Source organism: Dissoconium aciculare, assembly GCF_010015565.1.
Source record: "Dissoconium aciculare CBS 342.82 unplaced genomic scaffold K489scaffold_10, whole genome shotgun sequence".
In the NCBI taxonomy this organism is placed as follows: Eukaryota; Fungi; Ascomycota; class Dothideomycetes; order Mycosphaerellales; family Dissoconiaceae; genus Dissoconium; species Dissoconium aciculare.
Window position 1 is genome coordinate 561250 of NW_022984960.1, and position 25282 is coordinate 586531.

At 52.5% G+C, this 25282-nt stretch overlaps 8 protein-coding genes and 1 non-coding gene across 9 annotated transcripts; 7 read left to right on the plus strand and 2 right to left on the minus strand.

The window, feature by feature from the left end:
• The first annotated feature begins 251 nt into the window (after window positions 1–251).
• Window positions 252–2840, plus strand: K489DRAFT_382591 (glycoside hydrolase family 76 protein). The gene is made up of 4 exons (XM_033605412.1): window positions 252–906; window positions 965–2135; window positions 2209–2439; window positions 2510–2840. The coding sequence occupies exons 1-4, from the start codon at window positions 700–702 to the stop codon at window positions 2551–2553; spliced, it is 1653 nt and encodes a 550-aa protein (XP_033457695.1). The 5' UTR covers window positions 252–699; the 3' UTR covers window positions 2554–2840.
• A 1285-nt stretch (window positions 2841–4125) lies between these two features.
• K489DRAFT_390068 (glycoside hydrolase family 128 protein) lies at window positions 4126–5617 on the plus strand (the record flags this gene model as incomplete). Its single annotated transcript, XM_033606569.1, has 5 exons — window positions 4126–4157; window positions 4456–4897; window positions 4999–5171; window positions 5293–5328; window positions 5422–5617. 5 exons carry the CDS (start codon window positions 4126–4128, stop codon window positions 5615–5617), a joined length of 879 nt encoding a protein of 292 aa, XP_033457696.1.
• An 820-nt stretch (window positions 5618–6437) lies between these two features.
• Window positions 6438–6717, plus strand: K489DRAFT_382594 (uncharacterized protein). The gene has a single exon (XM_033605413.1). The coding sequence runs from the start codon at window positions 6460–6462 to the stop codon at window positions 6709–6711; it is 252 nt and encodes an 83-aa protein (XP_033457697.1). The 5' UTR covers window positions 6438–6459; the 3' UTR covers window positions 6712–6717.
• Window positions 6718–7201: 484 nt separating this feature from the next.
• Window positions 7202–8017, plus strand: K489DRAFT_39293 (uncharacterized protein). The gene has a single exon (XM_033606756.1). It carries the CDS (start codon window positions 7326–7328, stop codon window positions 7827–7829), a length of 504 nt encoding a protein of 167 aa, XP_033457698.1. The 5' UTR covers window positions 7202–7325; the 3' UTR covers window positions 7830–8017.
• Window positions 8018–11969: 3952 nt separating this feature from the next.
• K489DRAFT_39303 (ammonium transporter) lies at window positions 11970–13913 on the plus strand. Its single transcript, XM_033606759.1, has 3 exons — window positions 11970–12134; window positions 12268–12599; window positions 12665–13913. Exons 1-3 carry the CDS (start codon window positions 12068–12070, stop codon window positions 13862–13864), a joined length of 1599 nt encoding a protein of 532 aa, XP_033457699.1. The 5' UTR covers window positions 11970–12067; the 3' UTR covers window positions 13865–13913.
• Window positions 13914–14856: 943 nt separating this feature from the next.
• Window positions 14857–17519, minus strand: K489DRAFT_382596 (DNA repair protein, SNF2 family). The gene is made up of 2 exons (XM_033605414.1): window positions 15936–17519; window positions 14857–15880 (listed from the first exon to the last, which is right to left on the minus strand). Exons 1-2 carry the CDS (start codon window positions 17422–17424, stop codon window positions 14946–14948), a joined length of 2424 nt encoding a protein of 807 aa, XP_033457700.1. The 5' UTR covers window positions 17425–17519; the 3' UTR covers window positions 14857–14945.
• Window positions 17520–17800: 281 nt separating this feature from the next.
• Window positions 17801–19878, plus strand: K489DRAFT_382597 (MFS general substrate transporter). The gene is made up of 4 exons (XM_033605415.1): window positions 17801–18328; window positions 18383–18730; window positions 18779–19149; window positions 19198–19878. The coding sequence occupies exons 1-4, from the start codon at window positions 18135–18137 to the stop codon at window positions 19767–19769; spliced, it is 1485 nt and encodes a 494-aa protein (XP_033457701.1). The 5' UTR covers window positions 17801–18134; the 3' UTR covers window positions 19770–19878.
• Window positions 19879–19959: 81 nt separating this feature from the next.
• On the plus strand, window positions 19960–20047 carry K489DRAFT_t46. Its single transcript has one exon. It is a non-coding gene; the product is annotated as a tRNA-Ala (tRNA).
• A 506-nt stretch (window positions 20048–20553) lies between these two features.
• K489DRAFT_382598 (uncharacterized protein) lies at window positions 20554–23995 on the minus strand. Its single transcript, XM_033605416.1, has 5 exons — window positions 23777–23995; window positions 23625–23717; window positions 23489–23568; window positions 22176–23430; window positions 20554–22126 (listed from the first exon to the last, which is right to left on the minus strand). The coding sequence occupies exons 1-5, from the start codon at window positions 23804–23806 to the stop codon at window positions 20852–20854; spliced, it is 2733 nt and encodes a 910-aa protein (XP_033457702.1). The 5' UTR covers window positions 23807–23995; the 3' UTR covers window positions 20554–20851.
• Between the last annotated feature and the right edge of the window lie 1287 nt (window positions 23996–25282).

A 25282-nucleotide genomic window follows, 5' to 3' on the forward strand; every position in this document is an offset into this window, starting at 1 on the left:
TTACATGTTCGTTGTGTATTTAAGACATTTCGTAATCAGTTCGCGTAACTTGTGCAGAATTGCTAGACATTTTGTCTTGCTCCGATTCACATGAAGCTGAGCTATCCGTAACAAGATTCCGGCCATTTGGTTTTCTCTCCAGATTGAGGACTTTCCACGTGACGCGTTTCGGATCTCAACGTAACCTCTTCTTCTTGAACTCTCCGCGCACGACATGAACATCGGGCTCCATTGTGAGCATGCGACCTCAACTACCTTTTCGAGTGTTTCGTTGAACTGATTACCGTCTTTTTCTCACTCGCGAGGAATAGTTACACGCGAAACTTATCATGCGCAGATGTGAAGCACTAGGCCGACACGTGGAAGGCGATCTCGTGGCCAGGGTCATAATGTTGATACTTGCTCGGTACCGACTACCTGTCTCCATCTCGACAGGTGGTGCGCAATTTAAGATCCGTCTGTCATAATAACATGACCCAGCGTCAGTTGAGACAAGGAAACATCCAAGTGTTCTCGACCCGCACGTTTATCGTTCGCATGATGCGTACGTTGTGCGATGTGATGCCGCTCATCAGATCTGCCGATACGTGACACGACGATCAGGTAGCTCTTCGCAGTGCATTCAAAGGTCTTGTTAATGCCAATTCTATCCTTTGACATGATGACGACAAGATCTCATCTCTTTCATCTCCGATAAGCATGCGGTTACGCGAGGCTTTCGCGATACTCTTAGGAGCTTCCGCATCTGTCGTTCGAGGTGAGGGCTTCTGGGATGGCTGGCAACCTTCTCTCGGCCCTGCGTGGCAGTGGACTGGGCTTCGGAGTTCTGACGGGGGTTACTGGTTGAATGCAACGGAAGAGGTGTTGGGTGATGTGCAAGATCTTTACTGGAATGGGACCTCTTGGGTACGACATGCGGGATTGAACGACTGCAGAGAAATCAATAACTAATGTTTCTCACTAGCCCTCGACCATTCAGTGGATCGGTGCCGTAATTAACACAATCGTGACTTCAGCCGTGGAAACTTTCGGCGATGCTCTACAAGAAACAAACACGGACGAAGATGTTTCCCGATTCCAGGCTGATATACAGAAGTACTTCACACAAATCGAAGCGTACTATGGTAGTGAAGACACCATACAGATTTTCGGAGCTGCTTACGATGATGCTCAATGGGTCGTGCTGGAATGGCTCGAAGTCATCAAGTTGATGAAGAACTATCAACCATATCTTGGACCCACGACTGACTCCAGTGTTCTGGCGAGGTTTGCCCATCGTGCGCACGTCTTCTACAATATCGTACAGAATCACTTCGACACCTCGACATGCGGTGGCGGGATCACATGGAACCCAGCACTGCTACCCTACAAGAACGCCATCACAAACGAATTGTTTATCTCAAGCTCTATCGGCATGTATCTATATTTCCCCGGAGACAATGACACAGATCCATATCCTGCGCCAAACTACATCACTCAAACGGGTAAAATATTGCCAGAGCTACAATACGTCACGGCGTATGATATGACCTTCTTGAACAATGCTGTTCAAGAGTATCAGTGGTTCAAGGGGCAGAACTTCACAAATTCCCAAGGACTCATTGTGGATGGCTTCCACATCTCAGCTGGTCAGACAAGCTGTGACGAACGCAACGAGATGGTCTATACCTACAATCAAGGTGTTCTCCTTTCCGGCCTACGAGGACTTTGGGAAGCAACAGGCGATGCCTCCTATCTGACGGATGGTTACGGCTACATAAGCACCGCTATCGAGGCAACCGGGTGGAACGCTGAGAACGACACCACCGCAAACGAATGGGCCGGCCTCGGTCGCAATGGAATCATGGAGGACTATTGCGATTCCCATGGCGATTGCTCACAAGACGCTACGATCTTCAAAGGCGTCTACTTCCACCACCTCAGTCTCTTCTGCGAACCTCTACCTGAGCAGACGGCATTGATCCCAGGTGTGACATACATCGCTCCGGCCGAACTTGCAGCTCAACATCGCTCTCAATGCTCGAGCTATAGAGCTTGGATAGAACATAATGCGCACGCGGCATTGAGTTCGCGGGATACATCATATCGGATCGGACAATGGTGGGGAGCATCATTTTTCGATGCGCTTGTTCAAGGTTCGTGTTCATCCATCGATTCGCGAGAAACGAGGCACACTGGAGCGACGTTTTTATTGACATCTATGTGCAGCTGAAACGCCTAGGCCTGTTACGGTCCCACTCAACAGCACCGATTATCGAAACAAGCCTTGGGTCTTGACCGGATCGCCTTGGACATGCACTGATGCGGTGAGCTGCGCAACATACGAGCAGTCTACGCCTAGCAGTGATGATTCAATCACTGTTCACCGACGTAACGAATTGCAAGATCGACAGGCAAACGTCAATGTCCAGAAGACGACCGTGGAAACACAAGCACAAGGTGAGCTGAACCTTCCGCGTGGGCATACCGTCCCAACATGCTTGAGCACAAATGCTTACCTATTTGCTAGGCCTGGCGGTGGTGGACGCAGCTGCGAAGTTCTTGATGAGGTAGCCCCTGATCCGAGGGTTAAGAGGACAGGCAGGGATGCGGGGCCACGTGCTTCGCACATGTGCATCTTCAGCGATCGGCCTTCGATCGGAATATTGAAGAACTAGGATAAGCGGCACCAGAGCAACACGCGTACATCTCACCCCTCCCGATCCAGGTCGCAATCCCGCGAGCTGGGCTGGTGGCGGCCACAGGTCCGCCGCGATGATATGCGGCTGAGGAAGTTAATCACATCATATCACCATTTCATAGTCGTCCTTTCGGGACAAATCTCATCTGGAAACTTCCCGTCGATAGTCTCCTCTCGTGTTCGGGCGTGATGAGAGTAACATTGATGCTTGCAAGGGTGGTGGGAGGCAGGAGGGAGGTCGCGATAAGGCACGCCGCAGACCTGCATGCGAGCACATGCATTCCACGCCGATGGTGTGATTAATCTGCTGTCGTAGAAGCACTAGTTAGATCTTCGTGTTACTCTCCAGTGGCACGCCGCAAGATCCCTATCTCGCGCTTGGGGAGAGTAGTTAGATGCGAATCCCTCGACCACTCTATCGGGCGGTGGTGGGCACATCTCCACCGAGACAAGGGCCCCACGCTGCACTCGCGTGGCGTGAGCGCTGTGGCGCCAGTCCGGCTTGCGTAGACTCACATTTTGTGTATCTGTCGCGCTCAGGTCCCGAGCCAATGGTGTCGGCCTTCTAGAACGACGCCCTGGCGTGTGCACAGTGTGTTCGGACCATCGAGAAGGAGAATGTCCGCGGGAAGAGGAATCTTTATCTCCTGGAATTTATGAACTACGCTGAAGCGACCAGGGGATGCAAGGATCATTGTTATCGATGGATATGCAACGCGAGCTGGAAGTGTACTCTCGGGACGACGGCATCTATATGTATGCTAAGGGCCTGAAGGTTTTGAGCGGTTCCTGTGCAGCTTCTAGACTCCTTTGTCTCAATCGTCTCTCGTGATGATGACGAAGAGCAAAAAAGAGTCCTGCCCACCGGCTGGCCCGCTCGGCTGCCCTGCCACGTGTGTGTTGCGCGCGCAAGCTGATCACAGACTTCGGAACTGTCTAGCGCAGCCCATGAGCAATGAGCAGAGAGTCTATGAACAAGAATTATCGTCATGGATTGACTCGTATTCGATTACAACAAGCGAAACTGTTGTCAGAAAGCGTACATGTTGAGATGTTACTACAGCTGCACGGATCTTTCTCCATCCGGGCCTGCGCGCAGAGCAAACAATTCTCACCTCGCGTCTCCACAGTCCGCTTATATCCGTGAAAGTGGAAACGAGCAACGCCCGCCCGGCATGATGGCAATGTCCACATCCACCTCAACACCTGATGCGGTGCCCTTTAACATTATCACCATTGGCGTGATCAACGTCCCAGAGGCAGTCTCGCGATCTCGTTCATCATGGGAGAATAGAGCATCGGGACGTCGCTTGCTGTCATCTAGAAGGCTTGGCTGCGATGAGCCATCGCCTTCTCCATTACTCTTGGCTCCGTCGCGTCCGCCGATCGTCGTATAGAAATAAGAGATCAGGCCATGCACGGCAGCTCGGCAGCTCACCAGAAAAATGTACACTCTCAACATCATGCGTCGAATACCGTAGGTCTCATTATTGCCACGAATGCAGAATTAGAAGTTGTCTTTTTTCATCGTTTCATTCTCTCTTTTATTCGCATTATTGTACAGTCTACGTTCGTTACAATCATACACGCGGGAATCGCTCCTCCGCTCCGCAATCAGCTCGCCCGCCGCCAGCGACCTCGCGCTTGGTAATTATAGGAAAATAGATCGGCGCGTTTGAGAAGAGAATGTCACCACTTTCACACACTGCGCTCACTGCGCTCCTCGCCATCAGCACAGCATTCACACCGCTCGCACAAGCACAGATCGTGTCCAGCAAACGTGGCCTTTGCTATGTAGAGCCCAAGGATGGGAACGACAACAACTTCTGGTCGTCCGGCGACCTGACCTGGTACTACAATTACCTCTCCACACCGACCGCCGCGCTACAGAAAACGAATCTTCAATTCGTCCCGATGCTATGGGGCGCTCAGATCGGCAACACGGACATGTCCTTCTACAACTCGGTCAAGCAGCAGATCCAGGGCGGCGCGAAGATTCCGTATGTTCTGGGATTCAATGAGCCGGATGGATGCGCAAATGGCGGTTCCTGTGTGGATGCGCAGACCGCGGCGGAGACGTGGATTCGGCAGATGGAGCCGCTGAAGAAAGAGTTCAATATCTCGCTAGGTGCGCCGGCGGTGACGAGTGCGCCCACGGGGTTCAACTGGTTGCGGAATTTCTTCGACCAATGTGCAGGAAGGTGTAATCCGGATTTTGTAGGTCGTAATCTTTCTGGCAGTGAAATGGTGGACAAGAAGAGCTTGGAAAGACATTATGATGGCAAGAAAACGTGGAGCTAATGACAACTCTCGAGCAGATTCCGGTTCATTATTACGGCAGCTTTGAGGGTCTGGCTTCACACATGGGGCAGGTCAACGCGACGTATCCGAACATGACCATGTGGATAACTGAGTTCGCGGACCCGGGCGTGACATTGCAACAAAGTCAAACCTTTTACAACCAATCCGTGGAATACTTCGAACGGCAGCCGTAAGTTCACCTTATTATGTCCGAGCGACCACAATACGTTCAACTGCTCGGAAAGTTTGGTTGTCGAGAGAAGGGAGACGATGAAATGTCTCGTTCGAATCGCAGGCTGACGACGGTACAGATACCTAACACATTACGCCTGGTTTGGAGCATTCCGGTAAGTCTGACCAGCACAGCAACCATGACGGAAACCAGACCAGGAGATAAAGAAAGATCGTCAGAGACACTAACATCCCTCCGAACATGACAGGTCATCCGTTTCCAACGTCGGACCCAACGCGGCTTTTTTGACGGGCAACGGCCAATTGACGGACATTGGTGCCTGGTATCTCGGCCGACGAGCGACGGGCAATGTTCCGACAACCAACGGGGCTACAAGACATAGCTCCGCATTCGTCGGATCCATCGGTGTGGTCCTCGCCGCGGCTCTGTATGGTCTGGCGTGATCGCTTCGCCCTCTGCATTTCAGTTCTCGTTCATGGCGTATGCAGGTGTTTTCCTGGGAAACCCAAAAGAAAGGCTTGCATGGCCTGCTCTTACTTGCTGACCAAGGAAGTGATCGGCGTTGTTCTTTTCGTTCTTTCCTCGCTCCTCTTTGAGGGGTGTTAGCATTCATGCGTGGGATGTGGGTGGTGTTCGGCGTTTTTCGATTTCACCGCTGTTGCTACATATGCTGTGATCATACTAACCCGTATGACTCGTTACTATATTAGGTCATGGGCGGACACATGGGCATGTGGTTCGCAGGAAGGATAGATAGGCGGTGGAGTTGGTGGTGTGGGAAGATAGCTGCATGGCAGACAGGGGATATATAGTCCCAAGCGAGCGGGATGCTCACAACCATTCACGAGGCGATATTTCTTGTTCTTCGAGACCCCCGATGAGTCCCGTCTGTCTGTCGATATCTCACTGCGTGATCTCAATCTCCACACATTCCCTCGGTCTCAAACCGATCGGCTTGCGTGAATGTTGGATCATGTACCAACCCTAGTCTTTTTCGCCGACAATAACCCGACCTCTGCAATTGGTTACACAGGTACATAGAAACTCGGCTCCCACAGATACTGTACCTGAATCCGTTGAGAGATAGAGAAGCGAACTCTTGGTACCTGCGCGTACATGCAGCGACGATATGTACATGTACGTGCAATACAGTGCATGACTAATAACAACACGGGCGACAGATAACGTCTTGTTTCCACGTGCGTGTCGACATCCTTCCTGAGACTTTTCCATCCAGACTTGGTTGGAACCTAGATATCGCGCAGCCGGCTTCAACTGCTCCAAAATGTCTCACGCTGACATTCTCCCACGCCTCAGCATTGCAATCGGGAATTTTCCCTCGGTGCTCAGTGATGCGCAAAGACGTGAGATGCTACTCCCCACCCAGGTGGCCTCATATGCAAAACATCGTAGTCAGGGAATCCAAGTCCAACATGCCTTGGTTCTGTCCTTTGTCGTCCTTGTTTTGGTATATGGTACCAACGACAACGATTCTGTTGCACACACCGACAGTGATCGACAAACACTCACGCAGTAGTAGCAGATAGTAGCGTGGAAAAGGACAATGTGATCCAAACGAGAACCAGAAAAATACCTCGCCGAAGATCGGAAGGTAGAGAAGATCCTGTATAATTGGAAACCACACACCTCACGTGTTGCAATATCGTATGAATGGTCGTATTCTGTTCACGACGCTGACGACGACGACGACGACGACGACGACAACGCCGAACGAGCAAGACGCGTGGAATCCACGTTGCGTTCGGCTGTTGTTGTTCCGCATGGCATTTGCATCCGACCAACTATAATAGCTCCTATTGAACTAATGATACCAGAGAGTTCCTCCGCGGACGATGACTCGGGAGCAGAATTTCGCCTCGTCAAGGGCACTCTCGTTAGGTAGGGAACGAAGGAGGGCAGGTGAGATTGTGTTAGTTCCTCCGAGCAACTGAACCTCGCCAGCCTCTGGTTGGTGTTGTCAGGAAGACATAGATAGGGAGGGAAACCAATATGGCGGAAGAAGCAGGCGGGCGGCGCGGCGTCGCCTGGGTCTCTGTGTTCGCACACAGCCGCAATGCTGGTTTGGAAAGGCTGCCCTCCCGAATTTCTCCGAGGCGGATTGAAGACCGAGTGAGACTCGTATGATTTGTTATGCGTACGTGTGCCAATTCCTCGTACTGCGATGGCGAGGGGATGCGGGAGGATTTCCCAAGTCCGTTCTATTATTATAGGTTGCCAGAGGAGTTCTGGATCACGCGTCGTTCGTGTTTGCCGGTGATGCTACTTCGTACTACTACAAAGAACATGAATCATGGACATCAAAGCAGAGCAGAGGCTATTCCAAGGTCATGTGCCGTTTTCCTGTGCCCTGCTGAAGGGATTCCTGAGTCTTGGCGGAATTGCTCCATGATTACGACAAACAACGAAAGGCGAAAGCATAGGAAGGATTGCCCAGTAGTAATTCAGGCTCCTGGTTCGGTATCAACAGACAAGACTAATGTACTCTTTTCGCGTGCGCGATCCATCGTTCAGCACGCGAGGGACGTTAGGGTCTTGGGGCAAAGGCTCGGCAGGCGGCGGCGGCCAGTCATTGAGGGCTTTCGGGAACGAATGAACTCGTCGAATCCAGGGTTATCAAGGTCATATCGTCAGTGATGAAATCATGATGAGAGTGAACTTGGAGCAATATGCGCGGCGTCCACAAAGTAAGTTCACAAGATATCCACTCCTGCTCGTCGATCGCGGGGGATTCCCCTCTCTCTCCACATTGTACGCCGAGCCTCTGGGGTAGAGATCTTCAGATCAAGATGCTGTTCTAATCATGGACAAAAGCAAAGAGGAAAGAGGATGTGATGCTTGGCTCCCAGACAGGTTTCAATATATCACACGAGATAGGAACAGAAGTATAGACTACAACTTTGATAACGGAATCCTCGAGGATTGGTTCGTGTTGTAATGTCGGCTGGTGCCAAGGTGATAACAGAGATTTGGACAGAGAATGGGGTAAAGCAATTGTGCTGTGCTGTGCCTACTAGTAGTGTTTATTGAATGACCAGCTCCGTTTCGCGACGCGATGTCCCTGGGTACCCTTGAGGGTTATGTTTGTCTTCGATCTCATCGCGATACAAGGGCTGGGAAATCTCGAGCCACTGGGAAGAGATGTGAAGAAGAACAAGAAGAAGGCAATTGCCGTGCCGCAAGCCCAGATTATTACTAGTGATAGTAGTGGTGTGAACAGTGTCGTGGGAGAGAAAGAGGAAAGTGTGTGTGTGTGCCCGGTCGCGTGCGCGAAGAAACGTCCGTGTGCCTTTTCTGCCTGCTTACTGCTGCTGCCGTGCCGACGATGCAAGATACCGTACCTTCTATAATAAAATGCCCGCACAGGACGGCACCCGTGCTGTAGGCGAGTTCCCATTCACGGACCTGCGCCCCGAATGTCCGACGGAGGGTACAGGATGGACATCAAAAGGGCTGGAGAGTGGAGAGGGTAGTGGTGGTGATTGCAGCGGCAGCACCAGCGGTTCACGCACACCCGTCCTCGCCTCGTCGTCGATTTTGACCGATGTCGATTACTACTGGACGATCGAGACAGACTTTCCTGTTGAGGAGGCCGCCAATGCGGGAAAGCTCGTCCCATTCGGACGGGTTGTTATTACCTTTCGACGAGGCAGGGCATGGGCAGTAATGCCGGACCAACGTGCGTAAGGTGCATGAATTGGTCAGAGGTGTGATGCTGACAATGCTGTTGGCGCCATGTATTATCACGGCGGTCTGTATGGCGCGGATTTGCACGAGACAAAAATCGAGCCCCATCTATCTAGGAAGCGGTCCGTGTGCGGGTGACGATGATGGGGCGTGCGAGACAGCCGATGAGGTGAAGTTGCCAGTGCGAAGGTGCGAAATCGATGAATAAGACCATTACGTCGTTATACGCTATTCCCTGTTGGACGGACAAGATAAGGAATTCCGAAAAGAACCAATCAGCAGCTTATCAAAGTGTGAAGATCCTCGAAACGGTCAAGCGGGTGGCATGGGTAGTGCGCCCGCTGCGGCTCCGTGCGTGTTTCCGATTGAACAATGCGCTGATAAGGATTCCGGGCTGGCTTTTTTTTTGGGCGGTGGTGGTTGTGGTGGTGGGCCTCTGCTGATGATGATACTGAACGCCTGGGCAACAATTGGCAATGGAACAGATCCAACACCACCACTACGACGAGGACATCCCGCTTGGCAGCTGATAAGGCACTCCCTTCTGGTGGTGCTGCGACAGGGCCGAAAAATAGAATCTCCCGGCCTCATTGCGGGTGATGTAGGGATCCCTCCACTCCAGCCCGTGTGTGTCTCCTCACGCGACTCGATCCTCCTCAATGCCCACACGGATATCCTGGAATATCAAATCAACCTTGCTCCACGATCATCGATTGGTTCGCCTGGGATATTGTTCTGGACCATCATGTCCTCGACAGGTATCAAATTCGAGATTCTCCACGCCGCAATCATACATCAAGGCTCGCTTGGGCGGAGATACACGCGCCGCAATGTCCTGTATTGTAGATGTCATTCGGGAGTGACAGAAATTGGCAGGATTGCGCGGGGCGTCCGTCCAACCTTGGTCAGACAGTGACAGCATCAGATACACCTGACTACGAGGGCAATGATGTCGTCGGCCGCTATGCTTAGTTACGCTCACCGTCTGTCGCGGTTACTGGTAATGGGAATGGATCGCGTGAGAGCGCGATCGGCTGGATACCAAGAACGACGACGGGCCTTGGGGGAAGCAGGACAGCGGTGCTGCTGATGCTTACCTGTTTGCTGTGCCGTCCGTACTCACCCGTAGCCTACATCGGGAGGAATGGTTCGGTTCTAGCAGCAACGACAAGAAATCGCTAGGCAGGGCAGCGCGCACATACACCGGATCTCAGGGTCCCTTAACTCCAGCACTGTGTTTGTCGGCTGCTAGTCATAACCAGGGTCTCGTCATTCCCTCTCTCGTGCGTACGCCGGCTACTGCATTGGAGCAGTAGTAACATACGGTCCGTGGCGGTAGACCCAGCGATCTTCGACATGTATGCACCACAAGTATGTGAAGCATATGGAAGAGCAGAACGATGATGCAGTGGTGGACAGCAGGATCCGATGCATGGCATTTTCGATCTGGACTTTTTCTTTGCTGGTGAGGGCGATTGAGGGGCCCCAGGAAACACCTAAGCCTTGTCTCACAAGCTTGTCCACGCGAAAAACAAAACTCCCACCCGAATCAAAGCCATTCCATTCTGTTTCCTTCACGGTGGGCGTCTTGCAGAGGAATTTACGCGCATAGGTGTGCGTGGTTGATATTACCAACCGCGCCACTCATCCGACGAGATATCATGAAATACACTGTCGTATGTACAACAAAGGTGGGTTTCGTGGCCAGTCACCATCGAACAGCATCATCACGGATTCCACATTCACGCAGGCCAAGGCGCCGCCCGCTGGGATCGTGTGTGCATGCCCGTCCAGGCCCGGGCGGTGGTCCTCCACCTTTTCCCTCCCCCTCGAGGCCTTCCTTCTGATCGAAAGCGTTCTAGCACGCGATAAGGTCGTGCACAGGGCGTCTTTGTCTGACAACGAAGGCATTGTCATCACTCGTCGTCACGAGCAGGGCAAAGCTACTAGAAAACGCCCAAGCTTCTCTTCTTGCTTCCATGATCGAGAAATGTCACCGTGGAAATATTTGGTGAGTGAGAGACGGCAGCAGTATCGCGGCGCGTGCGCGCGCGCCATGGGCTGGCATCTGGGCTCACGCTTTTGATTGAAGGAAGGGTATGGGAGTAGAGGGAGATGCGCGTGGGTCATCCCATTCCGATGACGGATTCTCATCACCTCACTTCAACTGTCTGCGCTTCCCTTCCCGTTCTATCTGGTGTATCTGCGCAAGGGCTATCTACAGTATCTCGCCACGAACAAATCTAGTATGTCTTGGGAGCATCGGCCGAGTTAGACTGGTGGCATGGGTTTCCCTTCGCACACCCACCACAACGATAGTGTCGGAGTAGTCGGTTGAAAGCGAGAAGGAAAGGAAGCATCTCATCACATCTTCCCACACCGCGCCATGGTAATCAAAGTGGAAGAAAAGCCTTGATTGTTCGAGAAGGCGCAAGGTCGCGCAGTAGTATGGATCGCTGGTGGTTTTTCTGGTGCTGTACAGTAGGCCCGCCGCAAAATAGGTTCACACACACACCCTGTCTAATCGGCCTCGAGGTGTGTGTGTGTGTGTCTGTGGTGAGGCGTGAGGTGTGTCTAGTCCCGATTTTCTTTCGCCCTTGACGTCGGGGCGCTTCTTCGCACTTGTTCGCTCGCTCGCTTGTTCAACACCCGTTTGTGAGTGCGAATGCAAGTGTGTGTGTGCTTGGGTCTGACGGGCGCGGTAACGGTTGGCGTCTCGATTCTTAAAAGGAAACCGTTTGCCCGCGCGCAGCTCGTAATTCGCGTGCTCTCAATCATTTCACCCTCTCTATCTATCTCTCCTCCATCCGATCGTGTGTCCACTCTTCTCTCATCACACAGAATCTCAACGGTGAACTTCTCTCACTGTTTATTTCCCTCAGCAACGGGCATTGGGTCTTTCTCTTCAAGAGATCCACGTCCTTCTCTCTCCCTCTCCCTCTCTCGATCTCCTCGTGAGAGCCGCTCTTCCTCTCCTCCGGATCCCCCGTGAGCGAATTATCAACTATACATCTAGCGGCCAGACCCGCGCTTCCTCAGCAGAGGGGAACTCGGAAGAAGAAACGCCACCACTTCGGTTGAACAGCAATTCCCTGGGATCGAAATAATCCGTGCCCACTGATTTGCGGATTTCCACAACACTCTTTGCGCGGTGATTTCGCAGCCACCACCATCACATTTCCGCAATCATGTCGTACACTCCTCCAGGACCCGCCATCGCCTACAATGGCACTGGCCTCACTGGTGGTAACTCTGGTGAGTTTATTACTTCTCGACTTCCTTCGCCTGCGAGCGGCGGACGCCCGCCGCGCGGCCAATGCTCGTGTGACGCTTGGGACTAGACACTTCAATGCGAGCAACCTGCTAACAAAACCTCTCTGAATTGCAGCCACCGAGAACCTCAACGTCTACTATGATCCGGGTGACCAGGCATACATCATCGTCGCTTCGGCGATGGTGCTCATCATGGTTCCTGGTCTCGGTTTCCTATACTCTGGTCTCGCTCGGAGAAAGTCCGCGCTCAGCATGATCTGGGCTTGTATGGCCTCCTGCTCCGTCATCACATTCCAATGGTACTTCTGGGGTTACTCGCTCGCGTTCAACCCCAATGCGACCAGCGGCTTCATCGGCAACCTCGAATCTTTCGGTCTCATGAACGTCCTCGGCATGCCCAGCCCCGGTAGCCCATTGATCCCCGAGCTTCTCTACGCCTTCTACCAGGTACGCGACAACAACGAGATACGAATTCCGCTGTTTCTCGCAATATGCTGACTATTTCCTTCCAGATGCAATTCTGCGCCGTCACTGCTGCCATTGTCGTCGGAGCCATCGCCGAACGCGGTCGCCTCATTCCCGCCATGGTCTTCATCTTCTTCTGGGCCACTCTCGTCTACTGCCCGGTCGCCTGCTGGGTCTGGAACGTCAGCGGATGGGGTTTCAAATATGGCGTGTTGGACTACGCCGGTGGTGGACCCGTCGAGATCGTCTCGGGCATGTCGGCGCTTGCATACTCCATGGTTCTCGGTCGCCGTCAAGAGAAGATGATGTTGAACTTCCGTCCCCACAACGTCTCCCTCATCACACTTGGCACCATCCTCCTGTGGTTCGGATGGCTTGGATTCAACGGTGGTTCGGCCTTCGGTGCTAACCTCCGTGCTGTCATGGCTTGCTGGAACTCCAACTTGACCGCCATGTTCGGCGCTGCGACCTGGGTCATCCTCGATTGGCGCTTGGCCCGCAAGTGGTCTATGGTCGGTTGGTGTTCCGGTGCCATTTCCGGTCTCGTCGCTGCCACACCCGCCTCCGGTTTCATCACCCCCTGGGCGTCTGTCGCACTCGGCATCGTCACCGGTCTCTGCTGCAATTTCGCCACCAAGATCAAGTACTGGATCAAGATCGACGATGCCATGGATGTGTTCGCTGAGCACGGTGTCGCTGGTATGATCGGTCTTCTCTTCAACGCCATCTTCGCCGCCGACTACATCATCGGCCTGGACGGTGTCAACTTCAGCCCTGACCAGAGCAATTCGACCTTCTGGGGAGGCTGGATCCAGCACGGTTGGTGGCGCCTCTACGTGCAGGTCGCCTACATCGTCGCCTGCACCGCCTACGCCTTCGTCGTCAGCGCCCTCATCGCCTACCTGATCAACCTCGTTCCCGGTCTCCATCTGCGCGCCAGCGAGGAGGCCGAACTCCTTGGTATGGACGACGACCAGCTCGGCGAGTTCGCCTATGACTACGTCGAAGTCCGCCGTGACTACCTCGCCTGGACCCCCAGCAAGACCGACCCGGAGAACCACGAGCACACCGTGCCTCAGGGCGAGCGCCACGGCATTCCCCAGCACTCCGAGATGCTCGAGGGCCGGGAGCCTTCGCACAACTCCGGCGACGACTCCTCCGGCGGCCACGCCCACACCGGTATCGGTGGTGACCGTCACGGTATCGCATGGGAGGCCAAGGAGAAGCTGCGTCGCTCTAACCACTGAGTGTCACCGCCGCCGTCATCTCCTTTGCTCCTAAAATAGAATATTTCTCTTATTTTTTTCGTGACTTTTCTCTCTTTCCTCATCCATGCCCTCCCTCATCACCCGGGGATGTCCATGTGCAGGTGTGTGCATATGCCTCTGTGCGAACCTATGCTCGGAGTTTGTTTGGTCAGTTGCGAACGGTCTTTCGGCGGTCGAAACCCTCGAGATCTTCGCTCGCAATCTTTTTTTATTTTTTTGGCTTTTCTGTCATCGGTTCGGTTTCGGCTGCTTTCTGAGTGTGTACGAAGATCTGGAAGGGAAAGGAAGGCGAATGATATCCCAAGTTGTTGGTGGTGGCGGACGGATGAAATCCGCTGGATGCATGGTGTTGGAACACGGACGGAACAGGACAGGTCGATCATGTAGACTTGGATAGAGACGAACGGAATGATATCCCCATCTCAAAGGCACTCTTGGAAAGTATCCTCCCTAGGTTCGTTGGTTGTTGTTCACTTTTGATTGGAGATTTCTCCGTGTGTCCTGACTGCTTTAATTGTCTTGTTCCTGGTCGAGAATTGAGCTTTTCCTGTGGCAGGCGTTTGTTTTCAGCAGGCTCGCATAATCGTCCTCTCCAAAATGTCTCCGACTCGCATCGCTCCTACAACAGCATGTTCAGTCGATACTTTGAGAATGGGAAGATTTTGCTCAGGTCCACAGAGGGGCATTCGAGCGCAGAGGATCACACCTTCCCACAGGACCTCTTGCCATTGCTTTCGCCACTGCTTGACATTCGACGAGCTATATCATACCGCGCCTGAGAGCAACCACCACTCAAAGCTGGAGAGTATCCGAAGTCGCAGCGAGGGAGAATATGCTACTCCAAAATGAGTATTGTTACATGATGTTGGCGGCGGGCAACACGGCCCCTGCGAAGAGCGGGCCGTTCTGGTTACACAAAACTAACGCGTAGGTACTGAACATCACGATAACCATGAAATGTTTCATTAAACGCAGGGCTCATTGTTCACGTGTCTCATTAATGAATGCTGTATGCCTGAAGAACGATCGTTTATCTTCATGATCCCGACCCACGACCAGATCAATGGCTGATATACTGGAAGACAGCACTGACATCCTTCTCGCTAGTTTCCTGTCGTAACAGAAGGTCCTGGATTTTCGACATGGCTCCCTTGTCGCCTTCATTCACCATGTGATTCCAAGTGCTCGTATCACCATACAACATGGCCGGAGCCTTCAGATGCTGTTTCCCGTCTCTGCAACGCTTACATTTGAATGTGTCGTGGGTATCACTCGTCGTGCCGGGGCGATATTGGAAGAGCTCGCGGAGAGAGTCCAGGCTGAAATGACGTTCCACGTCTTCGGCAGAGTCGACCACACAGGATGACAAAGACTGCTTGTGTGATTGTCGTTGAAAGATCTTCTCCTCGATTGTACCCGTCGCGATGAAACGGTATACAAAACAGTCCTTCTTCTGTCCATCACGCCAGACACGCGCGAGCGCCTGCTGATCCGCAGCAGGGTTCCAATCCGGGTCGAAAAGTACTAGACGGTTGGCACCGATCAAATTGAGACCACACCCTCCTGCTTTTGATGAGAGCAAGAACACGAACTCTGGGCCTTCAGGGTCATTGAATTTGTCGACCAGCTTTTGTCGCTTGTTGACGTTCATCGTGCCATCCAACCGAAGGCATCCATAGCTGCGATTTCGACAAAGCTTTTCAAAGACATCCAGTGTTTGTGTGTAATTTGAAATCAGCACAATTTTGTCATTGGTGTCTGCACGGATCCGCGCGAGCATACGATCGAGCACTTGCATCTTGCCCGAGTACCATGGCTTGATGTCTCGATCACGACCGCGCGACTCCTTTGGTACAAAATCATCTGGCAGGTATTTCTCACAGCCAGGCAGATCATCGGGGAGGTTCAGGAGGTCAGGATGATTGCAAAGCTTCTTGAGCAGCCCAATGGCTTTAAGAGGCTGGCTGCCCTTACCTCGCAACAGACTTTGGATTTCTGTAAAACTTTGTCAGCAGGGAGAAGCAGAATATTGAACTGGTTTGCAGCATACCAGGAGATTTGATGAAGTAATTGTAAAGATCGAGCTGAAATGGCGCGAGGTTGCAAAAGACAACGTGCTCGTATTTGACCGGCAAATACTTGGACAGAATGTCATTCGTTCGGCGGATAATGAATTTGTTTACGAGTGTAAGAAGTTCTTTGAGTCGTTCGTCACCCTTCTTCCTGTCGGCATCAGTTCCAGCAGCATCACGACCACGCAGAATGGGTATTTCGTATTGCTTTCGAAAATCTTGTCTCGTGCCAAGGTAGTTGGGGTTGGCGAAGTTAAGCAGTGCGAAATATTCGGACAGATCATTTTGAATCGGCGTGCCAGAAAGAATGACTCGCTTCCGTACATTTAGGCTAGTGAGAGCCTCAAATGTTTGGCTCTCGCCGTTCTTCAGACGATGTCCCTCGTCACATAGCATGAGACCGATGGGCGTATACCGGAGCTCTTCAACGTACAGCCGAAGTGTCTCGTACGATACGATAAGTACTGGCCGGATAACTGCACGACCTGTCGCAGAAGACCATTGTCGCAACTGTTGAATGAGCTCTTCCTTGGTTGCTTTGCCATCCACAGCAAAGGGGTTGATTGCATCGGGTCCAAGCCACTTAACGAGCTCGTTGGCCCAGTTTCGGACCAGACTTGACGGACAAGCGATCACACACTTCTGTATCGTGCCCTTTCCAGCTTCAGGTGACTGCTTCAGCAGAGTCCACATCAATGTGATGCATTGAAGCGTTTTGCCCAGACCCATCTCATCCGCCATGATGCAGCCTTCCGCCTTCTCGTCTATTAGACCCGTTGTACATCGATATAGAAACTTGACTCCCTCAACTTGATGCGGTCGTAGCACCTTGGCTAATCTTGGGTCGATCACGACGGGCACTTTCGGGCGCTCATCGGACACAACCTTTTTGATTCCTAGAATATCTGCAAGACTCTTGTGCATAATCGGTTCGTCCAACTTTGTCTTTGCCACCGGCTCGTCTGACTTGTTGTCATTCTCGACAGGCTTGGGCTTGTCATCCACAGTAGGGTCGTAGAGCACAATGGCAAATTCTCCGCTAGGGTCGTGAAGAGGTTTCGCAATGAAGACCTGGCCACGGCGCAAACCCAAGAGAGGCGGAGGTCGAACAGAATTGTATGCGGTGGGATCTCTGTTCTTGAGCGGTACCGAGAACCGGGCGCGAAAGGTTGTCTCCTTATCTTTCGGCTTGAAGACAGGGAAGCGATTCACATCGCGGGTCGCCAAAGCCAAGCGATCCTCGTTCGTGTAAGGCTTGTCGCCATCCTCTGTACTCTCGTCGGCACCGGTATAGTCGACCTTTCGTCTCTTCCGCGCAGGCTTCTCGGATATCCGCACCGGTGTGTTTGCACCTGGACATTTGAAAGGTTTGGATAGTCGTTCGGAGATGAGGGGTGATCCTGTCGAATAACGTTTCTTGATTTGCAAAATCGGAGGAACGTTCTCCTTATCCAGTATGACGGTCATTGCGTTGCATGTATCGGTGATTTTGGACGAAGAACTTGGGCAATGTCCCAATATACCAAGGTATGTAGTATTGTATCGGTCGCCACCGATTAGAGAGGATCGGCCTTCGCGTCGCAGGTGACGCGACGTCAGAGCTAGCCCCGGGATTTATCTTTGCCCGCTTGCAGCCTTGAGACGCGCCAACACGTGATCCTAATCGACGAATTCCTTTGGTTGCGACATTGTGACAGCCCTGGAGATCTTCGTTTCTTGTGTTTCCCCGTTCAAGCCTAGGGCGCACAGCAATGTTTCACAGTGCATGGCTTCTTCAAAGATGGCCGCTGCTGCGCATCATTAATGGAACAGGAGTGCTGAACTATTCCAAGAGGCCGGGGCAAGTCAGACACACAGACTCATGACGGATAAATATTCGCTATGCTCCCTTGACATTCAACATAGGTGGACTTCAATCCAGAAGCCACTCGCCTGGATAAACTATAAAGCTCGTACCAATTTCGCGTGTGTGACGTAGCTTCGCTGTTCAACCTACAATTGTCGGCGAGATCGGCCTCGCCTCATGGTCGAAAGATCGCGGCGAGTCATATTCGCTGGTACGCTGGTACGCTGGTCAAGCAGAGACTGCTGTTAACTGGAAATCGGGATTGAAGTAACATTTTTCAAACTTGAAAGCTGCTGTGGCTTTATTCTATTGCGCAGCCAGCAACGACAAGATGAACGATAACATAGGTGCCGGGACACTTTCCAGATCAACGCCGAACAACATGGGCGATGATCATGTGCGATCAGATCAAGAAGAGACAGAAATCGCAATTGAGCGCAGGATCATCCGCAAGCAAGATACGCATCTGATGCCGTTGCTCTTCGCAATCTACCTACTATCATTCCTGGATCGATCAAACATAGGGTCAGCTGGGACTTGATCAACATCAACAATAACGATGTGCTGATATCAGAATAGCAATGCGAAGATCGCCGGCATGCAAGATGACTTGAAGCTTTATGGCGATCGTTACACATGGCTGTTGAATATCTTCTACATTGGATACATTCTCTTCCAATGGCAGACCATGTTCTTCAGGGTACTTCCTCCACATCGTTTTGCGGCATGGGTGGTGTTCTCCTGGGGTATAATAGCTACTTGTCAAGCAGCCGTTCAAAGTTGGGCTGGCGAAATGGTGCTTCGCTTCCTGTTGGCGGTATTCGAAGCACCTATCATCGGGCTTACCTACATTCTCTCCTTCTTCTATCTACGACGAGAGCTGGGGTTCCGCTGTGGCTTATTCGTCAGCGCAGCACCGCTGGCAACGTAAGTTGTAGTCCGTCCTGCGTCAATACCAATACTGACTAATGTTAGCTGCTTTGCTGGCGCACTCGCATACGGGATCACTTCTGGCCGTACAGATATCGCGTCATGGCGCCTGCTTTTCCTCGTTGAAGGTCTTCCGACAGTCGCTCTGGCTCCAATAGTCTATTTCTTCCTGCCTGACTCTCCCGACAAGGCCAGGTTCCTGAATGGCGACGAGAAGCAAGTCGCGGTCCGTCGCGCTGTCCGACAGAATGGTCGAAAGGGCCGCGTAGGCAGCATCACCCTACGAGACACATTGAGCGCCTTGACTGATTTGAAGGCTTGGCTGATGGCACTCATGTATTTCTCATGTAATGTGTCCTATGCTTCTCTGCCGGTCTATCTGCCGACGATCATACAAGAGTTTGGATATCGTGGTGGTAAGTAGATGAGTTCTGCAATTGAGATAATATACTAACAGCTCCCAGTCGACGCGCAAGGATTATCAGCACCGCCATATTTTCTCGCCTTCTGGACAACTCTACTCTCTACCTACATTGCCGACCGTACCCAACAGCGCGGTCTCACCATCGTGTGCTGTTCGCTCGTCGGCGCCATCGGCTACATCATGCTCGCAACGACTCAAGGTACTGGACCGAGATATGCCGGAACCTTCCTCGCAGCGGCGGGCATCTTCCCCTGCATCGCCAATTTGCTCCCATGGCAAATGAACAACCAAGGTAACGATACTCGGCGCGGCATCGGTCTAGTCATGCTCAGTTTGATCGGTCAATGTGGACCCCTGGTCGGCACCAACATCTATCCACCAGAATCTGGCCCTCGATACCTTAAAGGACACAGCATTTGCGCGGCCTTTATGTTCTTCGTCGCAATACTTGCACTCTCCCTGCGGTTCCTCCTAGCTTATGAGAACCGCAAGCTGGATCGTCAATATGGTACTGTGGCCGAGCAGAAGGCCAACGCAGAGACATCGGACGATTCGGATGCTCAGTCACAGGGCGTCGAGAACTACGGACCGCTCTATCGCTTTGTTCTTTGATGTATTCTCATCTTTGTATGTTTTCAAGCTCTGTGACGTCGCAGGTGAATGTGATGACATTGAATGCGAACGAATAGCTGACTTGCGTCTGATATGGACGATGCGGTGCACATTTGCGCGCAAAAGACAGGAATATGTACGCAATTGCCGGCGTTCTCCTCACAGCTGCTTAACAACAAGCATCTCAAAAGGGCATGTGGTCTAGTGGTATGACGGCTTCTTAGCACCCAGCAGTGATTGTCTGGAGCAGGTCCTGGGTTCAATTCCCAGCTTGTCCATTTCTTTTGCATTTTTGCCGCAGTCAATGCCGTTCGCAATCTCGCCTTTTTGCTCCACAGATGAGGTTTAGAGATCCTTGTGCACTCCCATTTGGTGGGCCTCTTATTTTGGAGATAATTATGTCATGTTGTGGCTCTAAAAAATGGACGTATAAATGTCACATCGGCAGCAGTGTTGAATAGTCGATGTCCAAACCCTACCGAACAACCCCAACCCTATGTGTAGGAGATGGAGAATGACTTCTGGCAACGGTACATTTCGAGAGCAGTGTTCTGCTTTCTCGGCTCCCTGTGGTAATAGTATGGTAATAGGTGGTCGAAAGAAAGGATGGGTGGGTGAAGTTCAAGAGTCTTCTCGACGTTTCGTCGAGGATATATGCGCTTCATTTGGGGAGGTGTCCATCATGAGACTCTTCATGTGCCGGGAAATCGCCTTCAAGAAGGCAGACTCGACCAGTCGAGTGATTTCACCACAAGAGCACAGACTCGACGCGGACGACGTACTACACGTGGGGAAACTATGCCTTGATTATAGATATGGAATGATTTTTATATACTTCCTTCGCCAACCGTGAGGACCGGGTATCGGGTTGGTGCGGAAGAAATCACAAGTGATAAGATAAGAAAGCGAAAGAAATGACAGACAGACTGAACGAAATGCGTGAAACGCGTGAGTGGACAGAAAAGAGAGAAAGCAAGTGAAAGACTCCTGGTGTATCCTCCTCTCATTATCCTTCTTTGGGGGGAGGGGCGGTGGACAAAACCAATAAAAAGCAAAACGGAAAAGGCAGGGAAAGCGATTCATTACTTCGCAATGTAATGCCCACTGCTCAGTTTCGCCACAGTGGGAACCCTCCTCCATCCCGCCGCCGCCGCATTGATCGCATCCTCGTCCGCGAAAGGATCCGAGGAATCGGCCGGGGGAGCATTCGCCGCCCGAGCACTAACGCCCAACCCACTGCCCAAGCCGCGGGCGTTTTCGCCGACGAGGTCCCATTTCACGTCGACGCTGCCGCCGGTGGCCTGGGAGTCGGTGGCGAAGCGGGCGAGGAGTTTCTGGGGCGCGGCGGCGCCGGCCTCGAGGACGATGTCGCCGACCTGCCAGTAGATGGTGTTGCGTTCGCGGGAGAAGGTGCCTACGGGCTTGGACATGCAGCTGGTGGCGGTGGCGCCCTCGAGGGTCAGGGCGAGGGTTGCGTTGGAGAGTTTGAGGGTAGTACGGCCGTGGAGGGCGAAGGAAGGGGAGAGGGAATAGGAGACAATCACGGAGGTTTGATTGGGCTCGATGCGGAAGGCGGGAGTGACGAGGATGGGGACTTGTTCGTTGGCGTCATCGTGGCGGAGCTGGTATTTGAAGGCGATTTGGGTTTTGAGGACGCCGGCGAGGTTGACGGAGTATTCACCCTCCCGGCCGGAGGAAGTTGGGCTGAGGAAAGCGGGGTTGGGCGCGACCTTGTCTAGAATCGAAAAGTTGTCGAGTCGGATGGTTTCGTGACCGAAAGGCGAAGAGAAATCCGTCGAATTGTAGACGAGTGCAATCTCGCCAATCAGAGAGGAGCTCAAGAGCTTGCCATTTTCGAACCTTGCCGACACAGTTTCCACAAGTGATGAGTTCAGGCCGACCTCGTTCAGGTCGGCATGCTTAACGCCTTGACTTCCCGTGCTCGCAAGCGAACGTCCGGATCTGATCGACTGGGTGTCACCTGTATGGTCGGGACCGAGTATAGCCTTGGCTGCTGGTCTGATGGCAGAAACGGGTTCTGCCGGTGCAAATGCCGAGGTGGAAGTCGCTGTAGCCGTAGGGAATGTTTGTGATACCGGTAGAGCTGTGTTGATAGGCGCATTAGACGAGGTGGTGGGAAATGCTGAAGGGGTATAGAACGTGTCCTCCGCTGGCGCGGGAGCAGCGAATGCTGATTGAGAGTTGTTCGATGTCGAGCCAAGAGCTCCCATCATGGCTGGCTCTGCAGCAAGCGGTTCACCTGCAGGCGGTCCATAGGTGCTGATGACAGCACTATTGCGCGCGTCACGGCGACCTCGCACAGTGCCCATTCTACGTTGACTAGTGGGAGGTGCTTGCTATTTGATGTCAGACGCATTCTCTCGCAGTTACCAAAATCTCACATACCAATTTGCCTGCAACGTTCTCGAGGGCTGCTGTCCCTCCCTCCTCTTTGATGGGCGTGTTCAGGATATTGACATTAAACTGTGGTTGCGATGCTTCACCAGCCAGGGCAGCACTGGCCTCTGAGATCGGGTCCAGGGCAGGCGGAGGGACAGTGAACCCCTCGTTGTCCTTCTGAGGAATAGATGGTCCCGCGCCATTAAACTCCTGAGGCTCGTTAACATGATTAACTTCTGTGGACGAGAGACTCGGAATGTCGTTGTAGGTATTGATGGTAGGTGCCTGTGTCACACCGGACGCAGAGCCATTGTACAACGATCGATCTTCAGTTCTTGTAGGTGCACGAGACGTTTCGGGCTCTTCGTCCAAGATCTCGCTTCCAACATGCGGTAATGGTGGTCGCTGACTGGAATTATCCTGTTCTTGGTCTGTCGAATATGAGCTCTTCGACCTTCCTAGGCCGAATCGCGAGCCTTTGCTCTTTCTCTCTGGCGTCTCTGTTGTGGGCGGAAGAGCTCCCGCCGGCACTTTACTCGATCGTCGGCCCATGACTGTGCCGAGTCGCTTCAAGCCCTTTAGCGGACCCTTTTTCTCCTTTTCCTTCTCATTGATGGAAGCATCTCCTTGATTAGGTGCGGATTCTGTATTGGAAGGGATTGGAGCCAGGTCTGTTGCAGATGGACCTTGGTTGCTTCTTCCAATTGACAGCGATGGGACTGCAAAGCTAGCGCGATTGCTGCTTCGTGACTGAGTCGCTCGAGGGACATTCGCTGTGGACTTGATCGCGAAAGTCGCAATCTCATCCTGAGTCTCGACGTTCAGGAGGATGTTCAAGCAATGCTCGGTTGTGGTACGGTGTTTCTCCACCTGATCCATCTCAATGGTCTGCGACTGTGTGAAAAGGTCGCGCAACTGGCCAAGGCGCGCTTCGTCCAAAAGCTGGAGCTGCTCGAATACGTATGGAGCTTGGGATTGCCATTGTACCTGCGCATGATCCAGATCCGAACTCGCATCTGCCTGCTTGCTGGTATGTTTTCCCTGAAGCTTATCCGTCTTTTGCTGCGCCTTCTCCACGTCTTTCGCCAATGCGCCGAGGTTGCCCTGCACACTAGTGACAGCGTTCATCTCTCGGCTACTCGAGGTGAACTCGCGCAAAGGTCGCTCCAGATCCGCCTCAAATTTGGCGGCAAAGGCGGAATGGGAATCGGCGAGGGTGTCCAGAGAGTCGGTGATTGTATTCCAAGGCACAGAAAACACACTATTTCAAGGTCAGATTGTTGAGAACTTCCTTCACATCCACCGCTTTGATGCCATACCCTAGGTCGGACCCATCCAGTGAATTGCGCGCAAGCTTTCGTAGGCCTGCTGCATACTGCTCCTCAAGTAGTCGTCGCTCCTGTTGTCATTGTTGTGTCAGCGCCCGTGAGAGTCGAACGAGCCTGCAACAAATACCTTGATCCACTCTGCCACGGCATTGTTAAGCTTGCTGATGTGTCGCACACGCTCGTTCAGTACATCTACAGCTTGGCCAGGCTGGAGTCGGGCCTGCATCACTTTGGTGTAAGTCATGATTCGCGAGCCGCAGGAAGCGCATTGGTTCTTACCAGCATATTAGGATAATCGGTACGCTCCATTGTGCTCAATGCGTCTGGTGCACGACCGACGACGGCAGTATACAAATCGATTCCAATGAGAATTTCGGTGCACCTGGGTATTGTGGTTTCGCGTGAATTTGACCTTAGGAGCGAGTGTGTTGTGGCTGTTGCGCAGCAGCGAGAGGAACAATGTCCAGAGCGTTGTCCCGACGCAAAGCTGCGAAGCCGTCGCGGCTCTTGACGGGAAGACACTTGCAGCTGGAGGACATCAATGATGACGAAGGCAGCATTACGACGCCCGTGCCCAGTTCCCTTGACATACTGGACGAACAATACTTGGACTTGGAGCATCAATCACACACAGCACACGATCGAGACGGCCAATGCACAATGCAGTATCTAAGTATCCTCTAATGTGCTTGCTCCACTCCCTAGGTATGCCGCAGTCTTCTCACCAAGGGATCGTTTTCTATCACCAAGGAACAAGCCAATCGTCAGTGGAATGCGTACCCGAGTACAGTATGCTCACGCCGACGTCGCCTGCGCAACTCCAGTGACAAGACTAACGTTGTGGCGATCGCGACGTGCAGTCAGTTCCGTGTACCTCTGGAGACGTATTCGTGAACGCGGAACATATTGGTCATTTGTCCTTCTCGAGATACCCGGAGACTACGTACTTCATGTGTCTGCCTTCACGTCTCTGCTGCCCTCCAGCTATTTCGTTGCAGGGCCGGTTACCTTCTCCACAGTCGAGCCGTAGCCAGCTCAACAAGATGATGAAAGTGATTTGGAGAACCATCAAAAATTGCGCCACTGAGGCCCCCGAAGGAGACTCATAGCAGATGCTCGCCACGCTGTGCAATGTAGGAGCTTCTGTTAGGTGACAGGCATTCATGAGCGCCCGCACCGCAACAAGGTAAGTATGAAGAAGAGAAAGAGAAAAGAAATGGAAAAGGCGAGGATAGAAGCAGATACTTATAGACAATTCGGAGAGGCGCAGGGACCACCGTGCCTGGCCGGAATTTGTGAGTCACGTTTTGATGCCCCAGGCACCCACCCAATCGACGCGGATTGTCTGAACCATGTCCGGGCGGGCACTTCTGCTGCCACTATTCTGGATAGGCCCCAGGTGTGCGTGCTTGGGTGCACTGCAATGCTGCGCATACATATATTCATATATATTCGTTGCCGGCAAATCCAGGTCATCGCTACCATATTATTCCGGGCTTTATAGGTGTAGATTCAATAGATGTCATAAGCTGGAAGGGAACAGCGTTGACCTGCATACCTAGTGCATAGGTTGCGTCCAGTCGAGATCACGGCGTGTCGTGTGTCCGTCCAGGCGCATTATTATGTGGGGAGCCAAAGCGCGTCACATGTGAAGCTCCCTCTACAGTTCCGGAGCTCTAGTATCACAGGTACTCAGCTGTACATGATAGGATCAACCAAGTGGTCCTACGCGCACGAGATCTCCGAGCGTGACATGTACAAATGACAACAGCCTCCTAAGTTCCG